General features: G+C 53.5%; 1 protein-coding gene across 1 annotated transcript in view; it reads right to left on the bottom strand.

Annotated features, from left to right (window-relative positions):
* Window positions 1–975: 975 nt before the first annotated feature.
* MYO15A (myosin XVA) overlaps window positions 976–25,123 on the bottom strand; it is an 80,303-nt gene continuing 56,155 nt past the window's right edge. The window contains 11 exon segments of the mRNA XM_030578690.1: window positions 976–6,712; window positions 8,307–8,321; window positions 9,025–9,165; window positions 10,569–10,702; window positions 11,569–11,702; window positions 13,867–14,000; window positions 16,280–16,440; window positions 19,164–19,260; window positions 20,150–20,227; window positions 21,141–21,235; window positions 24,418–24,548. Of these exon segments, the coding sequence (XP_030434550.1) occupies window positions 6,611–6,712; window positions 8,307–8,321; window positions 9,025–9,165; window positions 10,569–10,702; window positions 11,569–11,702; window positions 13,867–14,000; window positions 16,280–16,440; window positions 19,164–19,260; window positions 20,150–20,227; window positions 21,141–21,235; window positions 24,418–24,548 (1,222 nt within the window). The 3' untranslated portion in view covers window positions 976–6,610.

Here is a 25,123-nt window from a genome sequence, read left to right as displayed (position 1 = left end):
GGCGGTGGAGGTAAATGGCCTGTGTAACTCAGGCTGTAGCATTTGGATACTGAGTCATGCGTGGTTGCCCAGAAAGAGTTGAGGGGGAGGGATTGGCATCTCAGCGCTGTCATCCCCGTAAAGATTAGATTGAAAATGATTCACACACCTGCCCCTTGGAAGGGAAGAATTCTGCTGCCCTGGCTGCGCCCGTCAGGCTCCACAGCTGATCTGAAGACTTACCCCAGACTGAGAGAACCAAAAACTAATTAGGGGGAGGAGGTCAGGCTTTTAGGTCTCTGTGACTTTGAGGTTGACCAGCTGGTCTCTTCCCAGGTCTTCCGAAGTTCTGGATTCACACTGCTCATTGAAAGAAATGTGACTCTATCTTTTTACAAATGTTTACTTTAAAACTTAAATCAAGAAAACATATCCGCAAAGCTAAGCTTGTGTTAAGCAACAAAGCTATCAAATCAATATCAAGTCGACAAATTAGTCTCAATGTTGGATTGAAGTTAAATCATCAAATTAGTTAAATGGTCAAATTAATAAAAAAAGAAACACCTTCAAATTGTAAAGAGGATTCCAAGAATGTAGCTGCCAGTTTGGTTACATAATTAAAGGATTTTACCAAAATCATCCAGTCTGGAACTTGGAGCTGGCTAAAGATGTTAATATGGAAACCAAATTATTATCTAATCCAGGGGTCGGCAACCTTTCAGCAGTGGCATGCCAAGTCTTCATTTATTCACTCTAATTTAAGGTTTTGCGTTCCAGTAACACATTTTAATGTTTTTAGAAGGTCTCTTTCTATAAGTCTATAATATATAACTAAACTATTGTTGTATGTAAAGTAAATAAGGTTTTAAAAAATGTTTAAGAAGGTTCATTAAAAATTAAATTAAAATGCAGAGGCCCCGGACCGGTGGCCAGGACCAGGGCAGTGAGTGCCATTGAAAATCAGCTCGCGTGCCACCTTAGGCACGCATGCCATAGGTTGCCTACCCCTGATCTAAAGGCTGAGCCACAACCTCAGACCCAATTATAAATCTTCCTCTTAGCTTTCCATTTTTGCCTGGTGACTAACCCTTTCCTTCTGCCCTCCTATAACACAGACTAACAAAACACTCTTGATAAACCACAGTTTGACAACCATTAGTTTCTAGAAATTACAGGTGACAATCACATTTTAGAGAGTAATTTTATGAGACAATATTTAGAGCAGTTTAACCCTGGGGAACTTTTCTTTCAAATACCTGTCCCATTTGGACTTTCTGGGTGTTCACACAGGCACACAGCCATGCTTTCACTTGCATACCCTAACAATGTAAAGGCTGAATAGCTAGGACGTCAGCCAGCTGGTTAAAAACAAAAGACAAAACCAGAAAAAAAAGAGAGTAGCTACTTGAGGGACCAGGGGTTTAGGAGCTTTTGCAGTCTCCTCAACGTTCAGAGTAGGAGCTGGGGCTGCCGTGATGGAGCCAGACAGTGATATGCTGCTGGCACAGCACTTGTTGCTAACAGGCCTCCTTCAGATGCAGGGGCAGACTGATCAAAGGAGTGGGCTGGCCCTCGATGTCATGACTTCCTGTCCCAAACTGAAGGTGGCTGCTCTTGGGGATTTTGGAAGGTCCCTCTTCCCACTAATGGCTTGTTGATCTGAAGGCGAGGCATCTTGGCCTTACGGTTTGCGAACTCCGCTTACTGTGCCTTGTGACACCTTCCTCCAAGATCTTTGCACAAATCAGGTACAAGGCTGACATTGGAGCCATGGAACCTGGGCCAGTCAGGTTTGAATGAGGTCATCTGTAGTGAGCGTCAGTTTTGGGAATAGGCCACTTAAGGCCAGCAATTACAAAAGTATTTGAGTTTTGCATACTGTGGAGACTGGTGTCTGTGATTCCCCTCCAAAAAAATCAAAGTTCCGCACACACAAGACCTGTTTTGAGGTGGCCTTGAGATGACATGATGGGACCAGAAAGTTTGACACCAAAATCCTATAAAAACAGCCGATGTCTCAGGGGGCAGGGGATTCCCCAACAACCAGTTGCTCGGCATTCTGCCATTAACAAAATTAAAAATAACCTGGAGAAACTTCTGATTGATGCCCTCATTCTCGCAAACAAGACAATGTACCGTAACAGTTCTGGTTTGGAACTGGGCTATAAGTCAAACTTTTGGAATCTTTCTCTTGGTGGAGAAAAGCTACTTTGAAACCTATTGAGATAAAACCCACTTCAGATAGAACATTTTATAGGTCAGGCTTCCCACAAAAGTTATAGACTCCAGACCCAGATGATATGCTATTGTTCATTGCGCACAGCTATGCTCTGGAATCTAGTTGGGAAACAAGACAGAACTATACTCTGACAATATTACCTGTCAATAGATTAATTTCCTGCTTCTAAATGAACCCATCCTGAGGCACAGATCATATACAGGAAACCAGCACTGGCTGAATTCGGGCTAGGAACTTGATCACGTTCCTGTCCTAGCTTGTCGCACCACCGTGTAAAATTACACTAGAGGTGGATGATGTTGCAGTTTTGGTTCCTCTCCTTTCGCAAGCTGGATTGGGCACGCTGTACGCAAAGACGTTACGTGAATAGTAAATGATTAATTAACAAACATAGGAGAAGGACAAGTGATCTTTAGGAGAAGGCAGCAATTAATCAGCATCAGTGACTACTGTAGAGATGATGGACTAGAACACGGACAGGAGAACTAGAATGGAGTGCGCACTGGCTCCGAGGGGCTACAAGGAGTCATAGATTGCTTCTCCTCAGCCTGCTAGAGTGAAGTATAGCATCAGCTGAACATCTAATAGAACCTCTCTTGGGCGACTTTATTCTACCCTTCTCTAGTACTTTCCTTCTCCATCTGCCCTGAAGAAGGCTGGTTAAGATCCTCTCCTCACTGTCCATACCTAATGGGAAGGGAAGTGACAATGGTAAGGGTTGAGCAGGCCAGAAAAGTGACTTCAGAGACCTAGGGAGAGATCAGAAGACCAGTACCAGGCAGGTGGCTTCAGAACTTGTCCTGAGATCTGTTTTGTGAGCCGAGGATTCACCATAAGCAATAGGGATGTAAATACCATTTAAAAAGTTAAACATTTAAAAGATTACAGATATTTCATTTAAATGGTTAACTGATTAAAGGGCCATCCGGGGCCGATCTGGCCAGGCGGTGCTGCTCCAGCCATGCAGTGCGGCTGGGGCTGATCTGTCCGAGCAGTGCGGCTGGGGCCGATCTGGCCGAGCGGTACGGCTGGGGCTGCTCCGACTAACACGGGCTACTGGGGTTGGCCGGCCTGGTGTTAACGGTTAAGACAGGTTAACCGGTAAGACTAGTGCTTACCGGTTAACATTTTACATCCCTAGTAAGCAATTGGGTCAGCCCAGCTGTCTCTTGTCAAACAACAGGGGGTCTGAGAGCAGGATGCAAGCTTGCACCCAAACAACTCAGCTGGTGGGAGCAGTGGTCTCAGCCCCAGCGAGAGGAAAGATCAGCTCACCCGACAACCGTATCTGGCTGTCAAGGCTGGCATCTTCCTCCAAAGGAGCAGGGTCAGTCTGTGGTGATGGGGGGCGGGGTGGAGAAACACAAGGGAAAAGAGACACACAAAGATTTCCTCAGTGAGCAATTGCAGCTGAGTGGGGACAGAAGGGGGAGCTCACTCCCTGCCCGACTCTGTTCTTTCACTGCTTACTGTGTCCAGCCCCCCCAACTCTCAGGGAAGTGGATGGAAGTCCCTCTCCGCCAGCACACGGCCACACACAGGGCTGCTTTATCAGGAAGCAGGAGAACAGACCCTGGGGGATCCAACCCCTCTCCTGCCAGTGAGTCACAGAAGTTGAGTCCAAAACTAGCTCTGCTCTGCAGCTGCCAACAAACAGTCCCACTTGTTGAGATTATCAGCGGCTGGGTGAACCAGCACCGCAACAATCCTCTCCTTCAAAAAGGCCGCGCAGTCCAGCCAGCCTGGGAGAGGTGCCTGCAGTGACGTGCTGGTGTCCCGAGTTGTGGTAACACCCTATCCCTTCCAATTCTGGTCCCAAATTTCATACCAGACATAAAGTACATTTTGGGACCAATGCTGCACCTGAGACCAATAAGAACTTTGTCCTGGACTTCAGTGGGAGCAAGGCTGGACAGGTCCTTTCAGGGTGCTGGAGAAGAGAGCTAATCTCTCTACCTGAGTACCTGGCTGGCCCTCTTCTCGGTAGTGTTGGAGCACCTCCCAGTCTCTAATTCCTCACAACACCCCTGTCAGGCACAGAAGTGCTTTATCCCCCTGACAGATTAAATGACTTGCCCAAAATCACACAGGAAGTTTGGTAAATGAGGAACTGAACCTTGGTTTCCTGAGTCACATGCCAGCACCCATCCCACTAGCCCATCCTGCCTTCCAGGCTGTCAAGACTGTGCTATAGGGGTTTGCTTTTGAGCTGGGTCTGAGCCAGCGCCCCTGCTCAGACTCTCCATCTCTCCCATCCTGGGAGGAGTTCCACTCCACTTGTCACACCCAGCCTCTAGCAAATCAAACCTACCCCAGCCCACTCTCTGCCAACAGTATGATGTGAAACGAGCCTCTGCGTTGGCCTCAAGGAACTCACTGGTTATGAGCTCCTAGGGCCAGGATTTAGGTGCCTAAAGAGGCAGCTAGGCTCCTAGTGGGAATTTCAGAACTCCCAGGGCACCTGGCTGCTCACGGAATACAGTTAGGCCTGTCCGTGGTGAAGGCAGAGGTCATGCTATACAAAGCTCTCTGGTTCGGTTCATGGGAGTCACTGTTAATGTTTTGGCTGATGCTGGTTCTGCCGAGTTTGTGGCAGCCTTTAACTCTGAGTCCCTTGCAGACAATCTGCCGAGTCACCAACCCAGGCTTGTCTCAGTTCTGCGTTTACATTAGGGCAGGGGTTCAGTTGGCAAACGCTCGTGATATCGCTGCAGCTTGGATGCTGCTTTAAATGCCACAGTAATCCCTAAGGGACATGTCCAAAGTCACGTGGAAAGTCTGGCAGGGCCACTAACATAACCCGGATTCCTGGTCCTGTGCCTTAACCACATGATCATCTGTCGTGTAAAGAAATGCAGTGATTCAGATGAAGGGCCTGAATGGATTCAGTGAATCGCAGTGTAGAAACTGCAGTTTCTCAAGGCCTAGTTGCCATGGTGGTAAAGCACTTATGGCTGGTCCAGGCTAGCGCCGCCTCTGTTGCTAGCAGCAGAGAAGCTGTAGCGATCCTCGAATATCACCAGAACCTGAGCGCAAATATGACCATCGAGTGCTTCACTGTTCTGTGGGGATCCGTCCGGACTAGAGTTTGGGGGCTTCTTTTAACCTGCGTTAACTGACGGCCAGTTAATGAACACGACTGTAAATAGTCTAGTCCTGGCACACATTTGTCTTAGGATACAGCCTAGGGTAAACCATAAACACTCTTGTCCTGGCATAAATGTCTGTGAGGTGGTCAGACTGGCATTGACAGTAGGGTTCACTGGCAAGCAGTTGAAACTAGACTGCAAGCTCTGCTCTTGGCTCTACACCAGCGGTTCTCAAACTGGGGGTCAAGACCTCAAAGTAGGTCACGACCCCATTTTAATGGGGTCGCCAGGGCTGGCTTAGACTTGCCGGGACCAAAGCTAAAGCCCCTGCCCAAGGGCTTCAGCCCTGGGCAGCAGGGCTTTGTCTTTGGCCTCCCGGCCTGGGGAAATGGAGCTTTGGTTTGCGCCCTGCTCTGGGGTGACAGGGCTCCGTCGGACTCAGGCTTCGTTCCCCCCCTCTGGGGTCCTGTAGTAATTTTTGTTGTCAGAAGGGGGCGAAGAAGTTTGAGAACCCCTGCTCTACACAAATCCTGGGTTGAGGAAAGAGAAAGCACTTAGTTCCCCAGCACACCCAAATGACAGGTGGCTTTGGACTTTAAAGGAATTTTTAATTTTGCACAAATTAGAAACAAAATAAAATCTCAAAGCAACGCTGAGTGCAAAAAGTTAAAAAACGGGAAGCCATTTACAGGGCTAGCGCTACAGAGCAGTATACAAATACAGACGCCAGTGACACTTATAAAAACGAGAATTAGCTCACAGGACAAACAAGACCAAAAAAGCAGGAGCGAACACAAATAAAAGCCATCTGGTGTATGCAGCATATGAGCAGTTAGATTGCCGGGTCCTTGGAACAGGCAGATGTGCAAAACTGGGCATGTCCTGCTCAAGGACAATCTGTTAATACGTTGCTAGTAAAATAATGGATTAAATACACTTGATTCTGGAAAAAGGTCATGCCCTGTGTCCAGGAGGGCAGTTATTAAATATAAATTAAGGCATCTGTGTTCACCTGTTAACTGGCCGGACTGCATTCCCCACACTCTTCACACCTCAGACCTCACATATGGTCTGTAAATCCCACCACCCCAGCCCCTCAGCAGATGTCCGTCAGCCCCAGCCACTGAAATCAGTGGGGCTATGCTGACTCGAACCAGTTGGGAATCTGTCCCATCGGTGTCTATATTTAGTCTACGTTGCCTCTCCCAGGACACAGAGATATTTGCTTATCTCCATGCTGGCTTTCACTCAAGTAGCTGTTAGGGAGGGAGCGTGCGAGCGTGCGTGTGTGTAACATGCCTGATCAGAGCAGCGTAATCTCACTGGGAGGGAGGGTGAGTCTCTTCTCGCGAGCGTACAACAGACTTTCCATGTGGGTGGCGATCACACGGCTCAACTCTAGGCCCTAAAGAGGGAAGGAAGCACAATGCAGCATTACAGCATTTTAACTCGGGTTCCCCCGTGCTGAAATTTTGTTGTGTGGTGTCCAGTCTCGCAGTGGCGAAAGCCGAATGCCAAACCCTCGGCATACACCTCCCAAGTACCTGTGCTCGGTAAAGCAGGGGCCTCTGCTGCCTTTGGGCTCGCTGTTTTGTTGCATTGGAATGAAAATGGTGCCTGCCTGCAGGGGCACAATGCTGTGTGAGCCAGTTGTACTCACAGGGCCCAATCCTGAGAGCTGCTGAGCGCCACCCATGCCTACTGCTGTTGCTGGGAGCACTTCCCAGGCCTGAGCCTGTAATGGTTAACAATACCCAGCTTCTCTGATTTTCTGCTTCTCTCCCTGCTGGTCTTTCCCTCTAGTTACTGTTCTGCTGTGGCCTCCCATTGGCGCTTGACTGGACTCTCTGTGAAACCCCTTCACTCCGCTGGTCTGGAGGTGCCCTTTGCACAACCCACCCATCACAATAGGCAGCACCAGAGCAGCGCCTGCTTCTCCCATGTCCCCCGTATCTGGCAGTGCCGCTGAGCTACAAAATTACAAGCAGTTAGTGTAACACGGCCCTGGTCCATGCAGGGACAGTGAGCAGCTCCGAACACTGGTAGCGAGACCGTTGGAAAGGTGTAATAACGAGCCCCAGTTTTCTTGCCTCCCAGTCCTGGGCTTTAAACCATGAGGTCACCTTCCCCTCTGCATCCTGGAGAGATGAACAGAAATTGCTCCTTGCAGGAGTCCACCAGCAATAAAAACCTGTAGATGATTTACTGGGTCCTCATGTTGCAGTTAAAAGGAGAATGCAATGGTGCATTAGACTTTGGACACTGCTGGGCCAGCTGGGCATCTGGCAGAGCCAGGATTTCATTGGGTTTTAGACTCTGAGGATACGTCTAGATTGCAACTAGGGGCTCTGACTGCAGCGTGGGTAGACGTACCTGGGATAGCTTTAATCTAGCCAGCTTGAGTAACACCAGCAGTGAAGCCGCGGCAGCCTGGGTGGCACAACCCCGCCCAAGGCTGTGGCTAAATACTTGAGCAAGTAGTCCATGCTGCAGTCTGTGTCGTCACAGCTTCACTGCTGTTGTTTCTCAAGCTGGCTTTGATCAAAGCTACCATACAGGCTGCAATCCCACCTTTGACTGCAGCACAGACGCACCTCGAGTTTTTTTCACTTGGATTCCCTTGTATTTAAGCAGCTGCCTCCATGCGCTGGTTGCCCAAGCAAGTTAGGCAGGGAAAAAGCAAACCCTGTAATGAGGAAATCCTTGCAATGATGTGCTTAGTTTGTGTGCAGCGTTACCGGGACTGCATTTGGGTGGGTAACTGCACATGCAGAGCAGCCTGCTTAGCACAAACGCACACTCACTGCATGTGCTGCTGCACACCTAACGTGTCTGAAGATGTCTCTTAGTTTGCCGATGCTGAGTATGTGGTGCAGAAGCACTTTTGTGACGTGATCCGGGAAGAGACAGGCTGGGGACGGTGCTGGCTTTACTGTTTTTCTGTACCCTCACCAAACACAACCCATGAGCATTCTCTCTGGGAGGCAGCAGCTACCTACCATCTGAAGGTTTAGCTTCAGAGATCCGGGTGAAGAAGCCAGAAGGAGACAGTAGGAAGAGAAGCGACAAGGAGAGAATTAAGAGGGCTGTAGAGAGGATGAGTCACATGGAGCATCCTCTGGGGGGTATTATCCTGAAGAGATACAGGCACCCTGCCTGCGTTCCCTGCCCTGAGCCTCACCCTGGGGGGGTTCTGTGCTCCCCCAACCCGCTGGCCAGGGACACTGCTGTCTTTCCTGTGTTGTAATACAGGGGCTCAGGGTGTCTCACAAGTGCAGTGCACAGGGCCCATGTTGCCCATCTCATTTGTGGGGAGGGGGCAAGCTAGCTCCACACCCTTCACTCCCTGCTCCCAGAGGCCACAGAAACCCTCCCTGGTGCTTTGTGCGGTGGGGTGGGGTAGGATGGGCTCCTGGCATCCTGCCCCCTGCAGAGGGGAACTAGAAAGGCTAGACTGCATCCCGCCAGCTCCATGGCTGGGGAGCAGGGCCTCGGCAGTGCCATTCGACCCACAAATCCCCGGGAAGCCAACCATCAGGAGTCACATTACAGTCTAAGAGCCTAAATGGCCATGCAAACTCAGGGGAGGCGGTAACACCATGGAGCCTTCGCCATGGCCCTCCCATCCCCTAAGCACATCCTGGCATTACCCTGCGCCAGGCCGTGAATCTAGGCAGGGCCGAGGGGTTGAAAGAGGGGGGAAGGCAAGCTCCGTACCTGCTCTAGCTGCAGCTGCGTCATCCTCTGTGACATCAAGTCTCCCAGCATGATCTCCACATAGGGGTAGCTGGAGCCGGCTGTGGACCGCTGGGTCCTTGTGGACTGAATCTCCTTCAGCGAGAACTTCACCATCAGCTCCTGGGGATGGATGCGCAGCTCCTTCACGCGCGCACCCCACCAGGGACCCGGCCCCAATGTATGGACTACAAGCTGCTTCCTACCAGTTCATCCCATCTTTCCCGGCTACTGTCATTTATCATTCACACTGCAATCCCGCCTAGGAGCCCGAGCTATGGACCAGGACTCCTCTGTGCTAGGTGCTATACAACTCCAGAAACACAGGACACAGCCTGTCCCAAAGAGCTTCCAATCTCAGCACAGGACAGGAAACAAAGGATGGATACAGATAGAGGGACGGGGGAGCACAAGCCATCCCTGCCTTGGGCCCCCTGAATAATACATCTCCATTAGTCTTTGGAAAAATTGCGTATATCATGAGGCAATAGTTTTCAGGGGCGGCGCCAGGGTTTCTGGCCATTTCGCCGCCCCCCAGGGCCCCGGTGGACTTACCGCAGTAATGCCGGTGGATGGTCCGCTGCTGGAAAGGCTCCGGTGGAGCTGCCACAGTGATGCCAGCGGGCGGTCCGCTGGTCTAGAGGCTCTGGTGGACCTGCCACAGGCATGCCTGCGGCAGGTCCACCGGAGCCTTTAGACCAGCGCACCATCCGCCGAAATGACTGCAGCAGCTCCACCAGAGCCTTTCCAACAGCGGACCGTCCGCCGGCATTACTGCGGTAAGTCCACCGGACCCGCGTGCCGCCCCCCCCGGCAAAATAGCACCCCCCAAAAATTCTGGCGCCCTAGGCCATTGCCTAGGTCGCCTAAATGGTAGCGCCGGCCCTGATAGCTTTGCACTGAAAGGTAGATGAGAATGGGGTGGGCACTCTATGTACAGGACATCTGCCCTTTCTGGGCCACTGGGGTTAGCCCTCTAGCCTGGTCCAACAGCCAGGGTCACGGCGACAGCAGAATTAAGCTATCACCTGAATCCAGTGCACAACAGAGTGAAGGCTCCGGTGTCTAACACGCGGGTCACTGCCTTATTATGAGACACACGGCTGAGCCCGGGGGGTCGGGGGGAAGGGAAGGGGGGCCTCTCTGTGATGTACTAGAGCACACGGCCCCGCTCCCAACCTGTATGATGCCAGTCCCGATGGGTTCCACTCTCAGATCCAGCCCTCCCAGGGCAGATGTCACCCGGCAGCCAATGGGCCTGGCCGACATGCTTCTGTCCTTTCCTGATGGGCCCCTTTCAGAGGGGGCAGCAGGCCTTGACCAAACTTGCAGAGGCAGGGGCAGTTTGGCTCTTTCCAGGCCCAGTGAGCTCTCCTGGAGCCTCACCATGCTGGTAGGTAGCTCTCTGAGCCAGAGCCGGCCCACACGTAGACCAGGCCCCGGCTGCAACTGTGCCCTGCACGTCAGGAGCAAGCACCTCCTGGAGGGACCGGGTGAGCGGCTGGCCTGCTGCCCCCTACACCTACGTGGGTGTCCTTGTGGAGGAAGTGGAGGCCATTCTGGTTGACGGCCAGGATGCACGGCGAGAGGATGGCGTTGTTACTGCAGCTCTGGATGTAGAAAAAGGAAGAGCCGAACATGGAGAAGGCGCTCAGGAGCCCTGCGGAGATAACGTGCAGTCAGCAAAGCCAGGGACCTGCCCAGAACCCAACCCTGGTGCTGAGCCACAATGATCAGCTGGGACATACCCACAAGGGAAAGGGGGGGTCCCCTCCAGGACAGGGAGATCCTCCCCATTGGGGCAGGCGGTAGTACTTCCACTGCCCAGTAGGGGGAGGCAGCATTTGGTCCTGCCACCCTGCTGGTGGAAGCTGCTAAGGGAGGGAGATGATCCATCATTGCATCTGGCCACATCCCCTTCTAAACAGCCCTGGCCCCTCTGGGCTCCCGCGTGCCCCCAGCGGAGGGGGAAGGTTGTCTCCCACGAGGCTCTTTGTGTGGGTTTATGCCGGTAGAGGCCAGGGCCTAGCATGGAGGGCAGGAGGGGGTGTAACTGGGCTCCTTGAGCCTGCTAGACGGGGGGGGGGGGGGCATGGTCGGGGGACTCTAACTCGCCCCTCCCTCGACATGCCAGGTACCCAGCACAGCACACACTGTCTCTTCCAGAGCAAGAGCCCCTCCTGCTTCCTCCCCACCCTCTACCACTGGCTTGGGAATCGGCCTGGGCAGCAACATTTTGCATTGCTGACGAATGAACAGAAGCCAGGACACCCAAGGCAGCACCGAGGACACGGCAAGTGCCTGCGGGGGGGTGGTGCGGGAAGCACTGCCGAGACCCACCCAGAGTTGTCACTGCAAAGGCCCTCAACATTAGGGCAGCACTCAGCTGCTTCCGCTCCTGGCTGTCCCATCTTTGACCACGTTCCCCTCTGATCTAAAAACGCTCCCCTAATCCCCAGCTCAGCCAACTCTCAGCAGCGGCTCCCTCGCGAGCCTGCCCCCGGTCCCGGCGAAGGGAAGACTTACCTAGGAACTGAGCTCTGGCCTGGTGGGCGCTCAGGGCCTGGACCTGCGGCATATGCTGCAGCACCGCGTTGAGCCACGACTGAGCCTTCAGCGCTTGGCAGAACTGGGGTGGGACGTAACCCTGCACCTCGCGGCTGGGGGGGAGAAACCCAGGGAAATGTCACAGCCAGCCCCAGGCAAACACCTCCCTGCCCATGTCGCAGGACAGAAAGCCCACTGCAGGAGAGTGCTGCCCACCCATCCCTCAGCTCGCAGTACATGCTGAGCACCGGGGCAGCAGAGAACCAGGGGGTGGGAAGGACAAAGACCCCTCCTTGAGTAATAGCAGCCAGAGCTCAGCCCTCAGGAGAGCTCCTTACTGGCAAGTCCCATGGTGCCTTGCTGAAGTGGGGAGTCCCTCATCCCTGAATCGGTCTCATACAGTGACGGGGGAACTCCCCACCCCACTCCTAATGCAGCACATTCACCACGGGTATTGTCCAGCCTCATTCCCGTCCCCCCCGCACGCTGGGGCTCTGCCTCCATTAAATAACAAAACTGTACAGCAGGAGTGTGCTTCTGAGCATAGGTCCCCATTCTGCAAAGACCCACACACACGCTTAGCTTTATGAAACCAGTTAAATCACATGCAAAAGTCTTTGAGGGACTGGGGCCTCCTTCCTGAGCAGGCTGATGAGTGTTTCCCCCTGCAGGACTCCTGCCTTCCTGTCTCTTGCAGCAGAGCAGATCTGCTCCTCAGTGGCACTAATGAGACTCACCTGGTCTGGTTACCAGGGAGAGTCAGCAGAACAGCTCTGCACCTCCATGCAGAGTCCTACAGTTTGACATCCAGAGACAAGCACATATATACTGAGTTCAGTCTGAATACATTGCAAACCTAGGCCCAGATCCTGCAAGCTGATCTGTGTAGATGGACCCTGGCGCCTGTTGGGAATCTCACTGATGTCAGTGGGGCTCTGCAAGGGCATACCCACATGTATCAGATTGCAGGGCCACCGCAGCTACACACTCAGTTTAATAAGACTGGAGGATTTTGGAGTTGAGCCACGAGGTCACTGCTACCAGGAAACCCAAGTTCACAAAGCAGCCTTAAGCCAACAGCCCCTCAGTCCTTGGCATTTGGTCTGGAACTGAAGTTCCTACATGAGTTCATCTTTCTTCTCATTTAGGTCTTATGTAAGCGGTAGTAAGTCTCCCACCTCTCCTCTCTCCTCAGGGCAGCAATTCTGCAGGCTCTCTGCACACTTCTAAAAGCTTCACCTTCCAGGAGATTTTTTGTAGTGACTCAAACTCCAGGAATTCCCCAACCCCCAAGTACATGTGGGATTTAATTCACCGCAACAGGAATAGTTAGTGCTCTGATCTGAGACCGGAATTTTGAATCTTCTCATTCCATGCAACCATTTCTCTGTGCAAGCACAGCTCAGAGGGGATGTCCTGCGCAGACAGCCCAGGTGATCAGCACCAGGGTGAGAGCACTCGGGTTTAGCACCGCCCTGGTGTGAGCAGCCCCACTGCAAAGTTCAACCCAAGTTCTGTGTCCATGCTGGTGCTATGCTCTCCCACCTGTCTCACTAGTTCTGTTGTGGGGATGCCCCATTGTTCTTGGTGCTGCAGTCAGATGAGCCGCTCTATAATTCTTTCCCAGTGAATTGTGGGAGAACTTGTCTGTCCTTCTGGGCATGCGGGGGGGTGGGGGAATTGTGGGAAGGCACTGGAGGACTACACACACTCTTTAGCCAGTGTCCTCGCTGCAGAGTGTGTGCGTTAGCAGCCTGAGTGGAAGTGGAACCTGGACTCGAATCCAGAGCCTCAGCCAGGCCGGCTAGCCTGGGTTGAAAGCACCACTAGACTCGGCTGAGAGGTTGTGTGTGTCTGGATGGGAGGTGGGTTAGGGGCAACACCCAGATAAGACATTGTGCTGACTGCAGTGAAGACAGACTCTGGGGTGGCCTGTCAGGTCATACTGATGCCGATGACACCTAGTCTGTCTATAGCACGCACCCGCCGAGGACCTGGAGGCACTCTGCAAACAATGGAGCCAAGCAGCTCTACGAGGTGGCAGGACGTGTCACACACGTTTTAGAGCAACATTAGGCAGAGAGAGGCTAAGTGACTCACCCAAGGTCACATGACAAGTAAGCAGAAAAGTGTTGAACAGAACCCAGGAGTTCTGGCTGCTCTGCTCCAGCCACTAGCCGGGGCTCCCTACTCACTAAGGTGCAAACACACCAGGATGGGATACAAGCCGTGATTAGCAGGGTAGCACCCAAGCACCACTACGCCCAGGGTACCTACACGGTGGGCAGGTACATGCTGTCCTTGGCCCGGTGCTGGAGGGCTGCGAGTTTGGAGACCTGCTGGCATTGCTGTTCGCTGGGTTGCAGGGGAGGTAGGATGTTGAAAAGCCCCTTGAGATAATCGGGCAGGACCTGAAAGAAGATACAGAGCATGCCGGACGTGCCTTTGTCACAGTCTCTCATCAGGAGTCAATGGGAGCTGATCTGGGAGCTGTTAGGCTCCATGGGATGTGCCCAGGAAGTGCACATCCTGATGTGAATGCGTTGACACACATACAGGCAGTCAGATACCATGGAGAGGGCCCCAGCATAACAACTCACGATGCAGATTGTGGCAAAGCAAGTAACTTTGCATGGACTTCAAAGAGACACATGGGGGCATGAGTACTGAACAGAGATGCTTTCCTGAATCGCGGTCTTGGACTGTACAGGCACACCCACACACCCACTCTTTGGGGGACACACTTTGAAGAGTCAGAGAGGGATGCCCAGGGCAGAGGGGGACACCTGAGATCTGCAGAGGAACTAGGGGAATTCTGGGACTGGCTGGGCAAGGAGACTGGGACACAGTGGGGCAAGGAGAAGAACGTGGACCTGTTGGAGGGAAAGGGACATCAGGAGTCTAGCTTGAGGGAAATAGGCATAGAGGCTGCGCCCATTAGAAAACACTCCCCTCCAGAGGCTGGAATGGAACCCAAGATTCCTGAGTCTCACCATTCCTCCACTGTCAGCAAATATCCATGAAACCTTCTGGTTAAGAGTCCCAACCCCCTCTAGTGCTGGTCCATACAGAAGATGACAACCTACTACTGCTGGACTCCAGTAACTCCATTAGCACACATAGCAGAGGTCTTGGCGATGGATCTAAAGGTTCCAGCCCTGGAGATCACACCCCCGGGTGGCAGTATGACGCCACATAATGGAATTGCTGGGGTTTTTTCAGTTTGCTTGTCAATAAACTGAGTAAATCACATACAGCAAATGACATTCAAAGAACATTGTTAAGGTTGCCAAGTCAAGCATACAAGTTAGAGAATGCCAGGATCAACAAATAAATACAAAGTACAGTTTAAATAATAAAACACTACTTATAATCTCTAAAAGAAAAAGAAAGTGCCAGAATTAAGGGGGTCTTTGCAGCCTTAATGTGGCTCCTTTGTGCATGCACAGTATGATACAGTTGTTAATTACACGGTCACATCTTTTTCTTTTCACAAGCCTCCTGCCTCATTCAATGCCCAGGATGGATCTGCCCTGGGAATGAGTCAGGGTTGTGTAATGAAGAAGGCTGTTGTCTGTTGAATCCTGATTTATTTTCTGCAGAAGTGAAAAGGTCTGTAGTGACCGAGACAGGGGACTGCAGGAAGAGAAAGGCGGAACTCACTGTTAAGGTGGTTGCAAGCTGCCTTGGAGAACTGGATTCTATCCCTGCCTCTGCCACAGAATTTCTTTGTGATTCTGGGCAAGTCCCTTAAACCAAACTTTTCAGAGGTGGTCACTGATTGTGTGCACTTCATTTTCTGGGTTCCCAACTTGACACCCTGGGGTCTGATTTGCAGAGGTGCTGAGCACTCACAACTGGAGCTGGGCTTTGAACATACAGAACTAAGGACTCTGAAAAACCAGGGCTTAAGTGTCTCAAACTGGCCACCCAAAATTAGTGGAAATTGTTTACCTTAATCTCTCTGTGCCTCAATTCCCCAACTGTAAAATGGGAATAATACCATCCCTACGTCACAGGGATAAAAATAAATCCACTAATGTCTGTGAAGTGATCAGACACTACAGTGACCAGCACCAGAGAAAAAAGCCCATGAGGAAATGAATAATTCGGCCTTCAGAGCTGGGTTAGAATAGCATACAGCAGCTAAGGCCTGGGGCCAGCCTCTGAACAACCCAGAAAAACCGAAACATTGAATAGCTGCTCAGTAAGTGAAAACCATCCATCCTGTGCACTAAATGAGGCTGTGTCCTGTGGAAAAAAATAGTACGTGATCAAGTTAGGAAGGACTGTACCATAAGGCATGGGCACACGCTGGCTGAATGACGATTGCACACAGGCCACATCAGTTCTGGCATTTCCTAACTTTTGGGGGCTTGGCTTTGCAACCTGCTCAATGTTCTCTTGTCATTTTTCCAGACCGGTGGCGGGGGGGAGATGTGTGAGCTTAGGCAGACAGAAGCTAATTACCTGGCAGTGGAAGCTGGCTGGGACACTGGAGCTAACCCCACTGCTCTGCCAGAAAGGGGCCACGGGATCTTTAATGAACGCAAGGGGTCAGGAGCTTGGTTTTATGAAAGATTGCTCCTCAGACACCCCTGAGCCCATACTTCAGGGAAGGGAGGAGGATGAGGCCCTTCTTAAACTAAGGCAACTGCCCCTCTGGCCCTGGCTGGGTCTGAGCTGCTACCTGGTTATAGTGCATGGTGACATACAGCTCATTGTCAAATTTCAGCGGCTGGGTCCAGATGATGCGCCGGTACCAGAACATGTAGCTGTTGTCCACTTGCTCCATCTCCGTGGCCACGTCAAGGATATACTCCCGTCTACTCAAGGGGCGGACATTCTGACCTATGGGGAGCACAGGGGAAGAGTCAGCTGCGTGGTTCTGATTTTAAAGGCTGCTCTAGTTTTGCTCCTTTCCAAGGCGGAAGGGTAAAGCTGGCTGGAGAACTGAATGGCGTATGCAGAGCAGAGATACTGAAGGCAGGAAATCGGATTCATTGCTCTTTGATGCTTTGGGTTGTGTCCACACCTACTTAACCCCTGGTAGAACAGCTCGGTTTGTTTAGGATTCAAACACCCAGCCAAGCTGAGAACACTGCCAGGTCCCATCTCTGAGGCTGTGTCTACATGACAGAGCCTGTGTCGGCGTAGCCCCATCAGCATCTCTTCGCCAGCGTTGTCCCTGTGTGAAGGCGCAGCGTACGCTGACAGAAGGCGATTGTCCTAACCCTGGCAGACACCACCTCCCCATACATTAGCTATGGCAGCATAGCTGAGTCTACTCTGGGGGGGTTGGCGGCAGGGGGACATGGCTAGCTTGAGTGACATAGCTATGCCGGGGTAAGTTTTACGTGTAGACCAAGCCTCAGTCATCCGTCAAAAACTGGGAAGACAAGACTGACCATTCCTGATAGTTCTAAGATAAAAAACAGGCAGAAAAAAACCCAGAAATCCCCTTTAAAATAGAAGTCCAGGCCTTCTTTACACGTCGTGCCAAAAGGACACAAGCTGAGTCTGTGTTTCCTTCTGCAGGTCAGCTCTAAATGCTTCAGGATTTGGGGCACTTGGAATCATCCATGGAACTCCTGAAAGCATGTTATAATTCCAGAGTTCAGGAAAGCCCTTACACAGACAGATGAATGTGGGTGTCATAAGCCCCATTTTATAGATGGGGAAACTGAGGCAGGAGGCGGTGAATTGATTTGCCCCACGTCACAGAACAAGTCAGAGGCAGGGCTAGGATTAGATCCCATGAGCCTGTGTCACTTGACTGTGCCGTCCCCTCTCACGGCACAGCCCCCCAGCCAGGGATCAGATCGACTGTGGAGAATCCACATTCAGAGCCCGAGGGCTCCATTTCCAAGAAGAGGCTTCCAACTATCCTCATAAAAAGCAGTGGAGAGGGAGTGAGAGGGCTGGTGGGGCTAAGAAGGCGGGTGACATTCCTAGGGTGATGTAGTGCTTTCCCAGAAAGCAGGATATGACTCAGATATGCTATTTCCTGGCGGTTCTGGGCCCATCCACAATACCGTGAACAATTTCCTGGCTTTTCAGCGTTTCAGGAGAAAGTCGAGGCCAATAATCCACCCCCCTCTCCTGGCACTGCCCTGGAAGTTGCAAAAATACCAAGCAGGACACCCCTCAAAGGCAGCACAAGCCCACAGCCAGCCCCGGGGATGGGATACTTCACTGGGGCAGGGTGAGGTGGAAACCTGCACGGCTGCTGCCTGCGCTGTACCCGTCTTGTGCCTAGAAACGCCAGGGCTGTGACCCTGGCACCATTCACCCACCCTGAGCTCTGCTGAGAAAGGACAGCACTTTCCTCCTCCCGTCACTGCCTGTGGCTTTCCATCCTCTCTGTGCCTCCAAGCCCAGCAGCTCAGCACCAAAGCCATCTGGAGAGGCCTGGCGCTGCCAGAAGATGCCCAGAAAGAGATGTTCTAGGACCACACTCACGGCAGGCCTCGCTTGTGCCAGGGAGCATCACTGGGCACTGGATTGACTGGCGATTGCCTCGCGCTCCCGCTGTCGGGCAGCCGCTGGCCGTTAGGAATAAACTACACTGGCACAGAAATGGCCGTCTGGGTCACTTTGCCCATTCTTCAGGGAGGTGGTGGGCTCTCAGTGCAGTATCTCACCTCAGCTGGGAATGCACAAAACACGGGGCTTAGCCTCTGGACACACAAAGGGCTTAACCGGACAGCGTCAAGATAAAAACATCCCAATCCAGTCAGTGCCTCCTGAGCAGTCTCCCAGGGCAGCCGTTTAGCTTGGCGGTGAACAGCAGCAACGGCCAGTTCATTAGGCAAGAGACAGCATTGTTCAGCCAACACCCAGGAGCTGACTGGTGTTTAGCCTGGTGCAAAAGCCTCTTATGCTTGTCTTTTCACACAAGTTATATCAGGAGGCAATGCGGGCTAGTGGGCAGAGTGCTGCACTGGGAATCAGGAGGCCTGGGTGATATTCCCAGCTGACCTGCTGCAGGACAGTGGTCAAGTCACTTGTTTGCTCTGTGCCTCAGTTTCCCCTCCCACCCTCTGCCTGTTTACACTGTAACCTCTGTAGGGCAGGCCTGTCTGTGGCTAGATGCTCGCCCAGCACCTAGCACAATGGCTTAACTGGGATTTCTAGGCAATAATATTCAACAGGGCGAGTATTCCCTCTCCTGTGTTTTCATTCCGTACGGGGTTTCATTTCTCTTCTCTTAATGGGGCAGTGTCTTGATCCGAACAATGGCCTGTGCCGTTACTCCCCGAAGGAGGGGGGACTCCAGGGCTTAGAGCCAGGAGGCTGCTGCCTTAGTCTCTGGAGGTGGGCCACGGAAATCGGGTCAGCCAGGAAGTCCCCCCACAATGCATTTGGGACCTGAGTACCATCACCTGCTCTGATGCCAGCTGCGGGCCTGGGGAAGCCAGACTCCGGTCAGCTCAGGCTGCCTGTCGGTGGGCATGCAATATGGGAATGCCCAATGGCAGAGGCAGGTCACTGGGCAGGACTCAGGGGTGGGATGGGACCACTTCAGAGGAGAAAATGGGGAGAGCCACCCCCTGCCTGCCCCCAAACCTCACCTCCGTTGGTAACGGCAAAGATGACATATTCGTCCAAGGCCTCGGGCCGATGCAACCCCATTTCATAGCACATCTCCTCGATCACGTCCAGTGCAACCTAGAGAGAGGGGCAAACCACCCAGCTGAGCCCCTCAAAGGCTGGGAAGGAGGCTTTAGCGCTGGCATTGTGCCCTCACCACCATGGTCTCTGCCCAGCACTGCTGGTGGGACTTCCTGGAAGAACACCCCTTCCTGGCTGTCTGGCAAAGCCCTGGATGGCCTGATCTCACAAGGTGCTGAGCGCCCCAGTGCCCAGGGTGGGCTAAGCATGCAGGAGCAGGCCATGAGGAGGAGCAGCAGGGGAATCTGCAATGGGTTCAGAGACATGGCCAGAAGTTTGAGTGCTTTGCTGCTCCATCCTAGGGCTGGGCCAACAACCCCATAGGATCTTTCCCCCCTCTCAGGTGAGAGCAGCCAGTTCAGCCTGAGGCATGCAAGAACCTGAACATACCTTTGATGGGCAGCCAGGTGCCAGCTGCGTCGGGTTAACTGGGGCTCCGAGAAAACACTCCACTCTGGGCAAACCTTAAACATCAGCCCCACTCCCCTGCCATCATCCCCTTCCGCCCCCTGAGCCTACGGACCCTGCAAGCCCCGGCGCTGACCTTTGGAGCCTGGGCCCAGCTGTAGGTGAAACCAATAGCCCTGACACATCCTATCCCCGCCCAAGTGCTGCTGAGCTGGAGGAACAGCTGGCCAGCACTGCAGCCACCTGGCAGGATTCCACCATGCACTGCGCCAGGGAGAGACGCTTCCCACCGTAGCCCCCCAAGGAAAATCAGCGACTTTTGGGAGCTCTCCCTAATGCCGCTGTTGGGGAGGGGCTGAGCTCAGCTCCTGGTCGGGGCTCTCTCCGCTCCCGCGCTCGGCTCCATCACTGCACTGAGGGAGCATCCTGAGCGGGAGCGGGGAGATCTGGGCAGTGTCATGCCCCTGTGTTGACGTACCGAGCACGTTTTGATCTTCAGGTGCCTCTCGATCCCTCCTGGCAGGAGAAACAGCTGACGTTTTGCGCTCCGGCCAGCCTTGGTTGGGGGGTAAAGCACAGAGAAGCAGGAAGGTTTCCGAACCGTTAAGCCATCCATCAGCTCCAGAGGCCAGGCTAAAGACCCCAGGCTACGTTCTCCCACATTGGTGCAGGGAGATTTCCTGTGGGGGATCCTATTCTGCCTAGCAGAATCCCCGTGCGCTTTCTGTCTGGCTCCAGCACCCCTCTGTTTCCTGCCCTGCGCTGGTAGGTGGGGCTCACACCACTCGGTTAGCCGCCAGGGGCATTTCAGGGAGGCGGGAAGCCGTCTTCACGATGCACTCGCAATTCCCCAATTTGCAGAAGTGACTCGTGAGCCTAGGGCCCTCTGTTCCCAGGTTCCTGGGCCCCATTTCCAGAGGGCAGGTGCCCAGCACTGCCTCACAAACAGGCTCCCCGCAGGCCTCTTGAGTCACCAGCCCCTTGGTAAAACCGCGGCCTGATCTGCAGAAGTGCTGAGCTACCCAGAGCTCTGGCTGCAGTCAATGGGAGAGGGCAAGCAGGCCGAGACCATCCCCATCCTTGCAAGTTCCTGTTCATTTCAGCCCTTGCCACCACGGAAAGGCCTCTGCTCTCCTCCCCGCAGCCCTATCATTGGCATCACAGGGGTTACACGCCCTGGCTGCAGCCACCCACAGGTGTAGCCGCCTGCTCAGCCCCATTCTAGCCTTCCCAGCTGGAAGCAAGGCACAGACAAACAGCGTAGGCCATGCAGGGGAGCCCGGAAAGTGGAGCCCCCTGGAGGAACTCGGCCTTTGTAAGCCCAGGGAGCTCAAGGGGTACAGTTCCATGCCATCCCCATGGCGAGCTGTTTGTGACCCAGTCTAGCCCCTCAGAGAGCCTTCTCCCCCTGTGCCCACCTGGTGCATGCTGACACCATAGCAGGGCTCCTGTGCGAGCGCCGGACTCACCACCATGGCTTTGAGCTCCAGGCTGCTGGGAAATTCGCGCCGGCCACCAAACTGGAAGGTCTTCCTGAGGTTCTGCTCGCAGGCCTTGGCAATACCTTAAATGTACGGACACCAGAACCCCGTCAAAGCAGAGCCGGGCCCCAGGCTCAGGGCGGGGTTCCAGGCCTCCAGCTCCCCAAACGAGGGGAAGCAGGCCAGACCCAGAGCGTGGCTTTGGGTCACTACAAAGACACTGGTTAACAGTGAAATTCAGGTCTGGTTCAGAGGGGGAACAACCCCAAAATCGTGAGGTGTTGAGGGGGGTATCATAGCACCTATCTGTAATCGAAGGTTACGTTTATTTCTAGGGCTGTCGATTAATCACAGTTAACTCACGCCATTACCTAAAAAAAATTAACTGCAGTTAATTGCAGTTTTTCTACATTTTTCAATATATTGTATTCTGTGTTGTAGTCTGTTGGCACAAATACTTCTATGCGAAAATAAATACAGTGAGCACTGCACACTTTCTATTCTGTGTTGTAACTGAAATCAATATATTTGAAAATGTAGAAAGCATCCAAAATATTTAAATAAATGGTATTGTATTCATTTTAACAGTGCGATTAATCGTGCGATTAATTTTTTTAATCGCTTGACAGCCCAGTTTATTTCATTTCCTGTCCCCACATTTTCCCCCTTCCCCTCCCCTATTTGCCTGGCATGTTGCCTCAGGCACAGCAGAGGCTCCGGTGCTCTGACTACCATTATACTGCAGTAGCATCTAGTGGCCCCAATTAGGGATTGGGCCCCATTGTGCAAGGAGCTGTACACACACGTAATATGACAAGACAGTCCCTGCCCTACGGGCCACACTGCCTGCACTGCTCCATAGATCAGGTTCGGCTCAGGGTGTGAGCATCACCAGATCGGTCTCAGTCCTCGCCCTGGCACCAGTGGGCCCTGCCCTCCCAGCCGCTCCTGGATGCAGAGCCTGTGGGAGGAGGTCCCATTAAGGGCAGCTGAAGCAGGTCTGGCCGGGAGCCAGGCTGGGGCAATCTATCACTGCAGACAATTCTCCTCCCCGAGAGCCATTTAAACAGCTAAAAGAACAAGAGTACTTGAGGAGTGTTTAATGGGAAATAAGTGGTGGCTGGGCTCAGGAATCGGGCTGGCTGATAAAGGCTTCACAGATGGGCAGCACTGCCATTTATTAATGGCTCTAGGACAGGCCTGGGCAAGCCGGCCTGGCACTGTTTCCAAAAAGGGAGCTGCCAGGATTTCTGAGACTGTGTGTAAATGCTGCTAATTCCCCATCCTCACAGCCCTGCTCCTCTGGGCTGGACAAACGCCACGATTCCTAGACCCTGCCAGTCACAGGGAACAGCCTTCACTAGCTCTTCAGCAAGGCTTCTCGGCCACATGGCCAGGGCTCACCTCTGCATGTGAGATACTAGTGTGGAATGGGGGGAGAGTGGGATTCCAAAGAGATGGGCCAGACCAGAGCCGGGGACAAGACTGGGATACTGAGCCTTTGCCGGCTAGGCTGCTACCAGCAGTGACTGAAAGCCGGTGCCATCTGAGAGTTGCTTGGGGGGCCAGCACAGGAAAAACAGGTGAGTGAGGCTCAGTTGTAGAAGACAAGTGTCCACAGCACCATGGCCCAGTGGTTTGGCGTTAGCCATCTGGCCCTGTGGCATGTCAGGTTTTGTCTGACCTAGAATGCCAAGTGCGGAGGGCAGGTGCAGCTTTGTGTCCGTCACTGACAGCAAATCAGCGTTCAGACTCATTCCTGATGCAGCAATAGGACTGGGGCAGCACCTGCTGTGCTGTGCAGGCCACTATGATCCAAGTGACTCAATAAAAGAAGCCAGCCTGAGATTCCCCATCTCGCCAAGGGGGAAACTGAGGCACAGGGAGGGGACGTGCCTTGCCCAAGGTCGATGGGGAGTTTGGTGTCAGAGCTGGGTCTGGAATTCCAGAGTTCCTAGCCCTCAGGTTTGGGCTTAGGCCATGTCCCTTGTACGGGGCTGAGCCGGGAGGGTCCCTCTAGCCCTCTGCCCCCGCCCCTCGTCTCTGCTATTCAGAGGAAAGGGCTCAGCGAACATTCCTGACGCGCCCTGTCCCTCCCTGGGGTTCTATTAGCTTTGTCCTGCTTCCGCTTCTCTTTCCATTTGGCCGGTGCCTGGTTCCCGTGTGCAATAACTGCCTGCCCTGCTCCTTTGAAGCATGTTCGCTGCTATGGAAACTGATGTGGTGGTGACGGAGCATATTTCCAGGCAGTGTCGTCCTGGCTGGGACAGCAGCTGAGCTCGTGACGTCCAGCAGACAGAGGGGCTGGGTGCAGGGTTTACACTGAGCCTTGGCACACAAGAGGTGGCCTGATGGCTTCCAGGAGCAGGTCCATGGTATCAAACACACACGAGCACAACCAGGGAGGCGGAGAGGCACAGTCCAGGGCGTGGGGCAGGGCGATCTAATGGAGTCCGGAAATCCCGGTGTGACCATGGGCGAATTGCTCCCCTGGTCTGTACCTCACCTTCCCTTTCTGTAAAGGGGAGTGATGACACCTGACCTTCACCTTCAGCCTCCTCTCAGCTTAGCCGGAGACTGCAGGGAGAGGCTCAGGGGCTGAGAGCTGCAGGCAGGCCCACGGGCTGAGCACTGCCCTCGCTATCCACCAAAAGCCCTGGCGCTGTGGGGGAGGCCCCCCCTGCTGACCCAGAGCGCCCCCCCAGGGGTCCTGCTCTGCTCCCCAGGGAGGGAGGTACCTTGATGCAGGTACCAATGACATAGGGAAGGAAAGGAGAGAGGTTCTGGAGGCCAAATTTAGGCTGTCACATAAGAGATTGAAGTCCAGGACCTCCACGGTAGCATTCTCTGAAATGCTTCCAGTTCCGTGTGCTGGGCCAGTTAGCCAGGCAGAACTGCAAGGTCTCAATGCGTGGATGAGATGATGGTGTAGGGAGGAGGGGTTTAGATTTATTAGGAACTGGGGAAACTTTTGGGAAAGGGGGAGCCTATACAGGAAGGATGGGCTCCATCTAAACCAAAATGGAACCTGATTGCTGGTGCTTAAAATTCAAACGGTCGTAGAGCAGTTTTTAAACTAGGGCTGGGGGAAAGTCGACAGGTGCAGAGGAGCACGTGGTTCAGACCTCCCTTAGGAGAGGATCTATAAATGTCCTAATAAGGAGGAGAGGATGGGAGATGATAAAATACAGGTAAGATCTGATGAGAATAGGCCCCCATGCCAGTCCAGGTCGGGGTTCCCGGCTTTGCAGATCGAGCATCCTACCTTGGAACTGCGCCCCAGGGCTCCTGCAGGTCTCCTGGAGGTGCCACAGCAGGTAGGGCTTCAGGACCTCGGAGCACTTGTAGTAGGCGGTCAGGATATAGAGCAGCCGCCATCCCTTCTGACAGCTGTCCCTGTTCAAGCCATGGGGCGGGGTGGGGGGAAGAGGTCTCAGAGCGGGAGAGGCCCAGGCTGCTCAGCACAGCTTCAGCCCCAGAAAGTCTTTGGGACAGGCCTGGAACCTGTGCCCCCTACCCCCTTCCATGCCAGGCCTCCAGGCAGGCGGGTGGGACCCTGCCCAATCAGCTCTGATATGTGGGGAGAGCGGAGAAGGCGAGGAAGAGGAATTGGAGGAGTAAAAAGAAGACGCGAAGGAGGAGGAGGAGAGAGCCGAGGGGAAGGGGAGAGAGCAGAGACCCGGACTGGTGCTATAACATGGAGGGGGGTGGCAGGGTGGAAGGGACCTCCAGTGGCCAAGGAAGGCTCTCCCAGCCGCCGGGGTGGCTAGGATGGCAAGAGCCATGTTGACCCATCCAGGCCCATCGTGCCGCAATGACGCTATCGGCCAGTCCCAACCAGACTGGGGGCGCAGGAGGCTCCCTGAGATTCTCCCCCAGACCCTGCACTGAGGAGGCCACACAGCCCAGGCCAGCGAGGGGAGAACGGGGTGGGGCTGCCACGCTAGAAGGCCAGCCGGGGCCCCACACCA

This window comes from Gopherus evgoodei, chromosome 10, assembly GCF_007399415.2.
Source record: "Gopherus evgoodei ecotype Sinaloan lineage chromosome 10, rGopEvg1_v1.p, whole genome shotgun sequence".
Classification (NCBI taxonomy): Eukaryota; Metazoa; Chordata; order Testudines; family Testudinidae; genus Gopherus; species Gopherus evgoodei.
The sequence above is the reverse complement of the archived record's forward strand: the minus strand, read 5'-3'. Positions and strand labels throughout refer to the sequence as shown.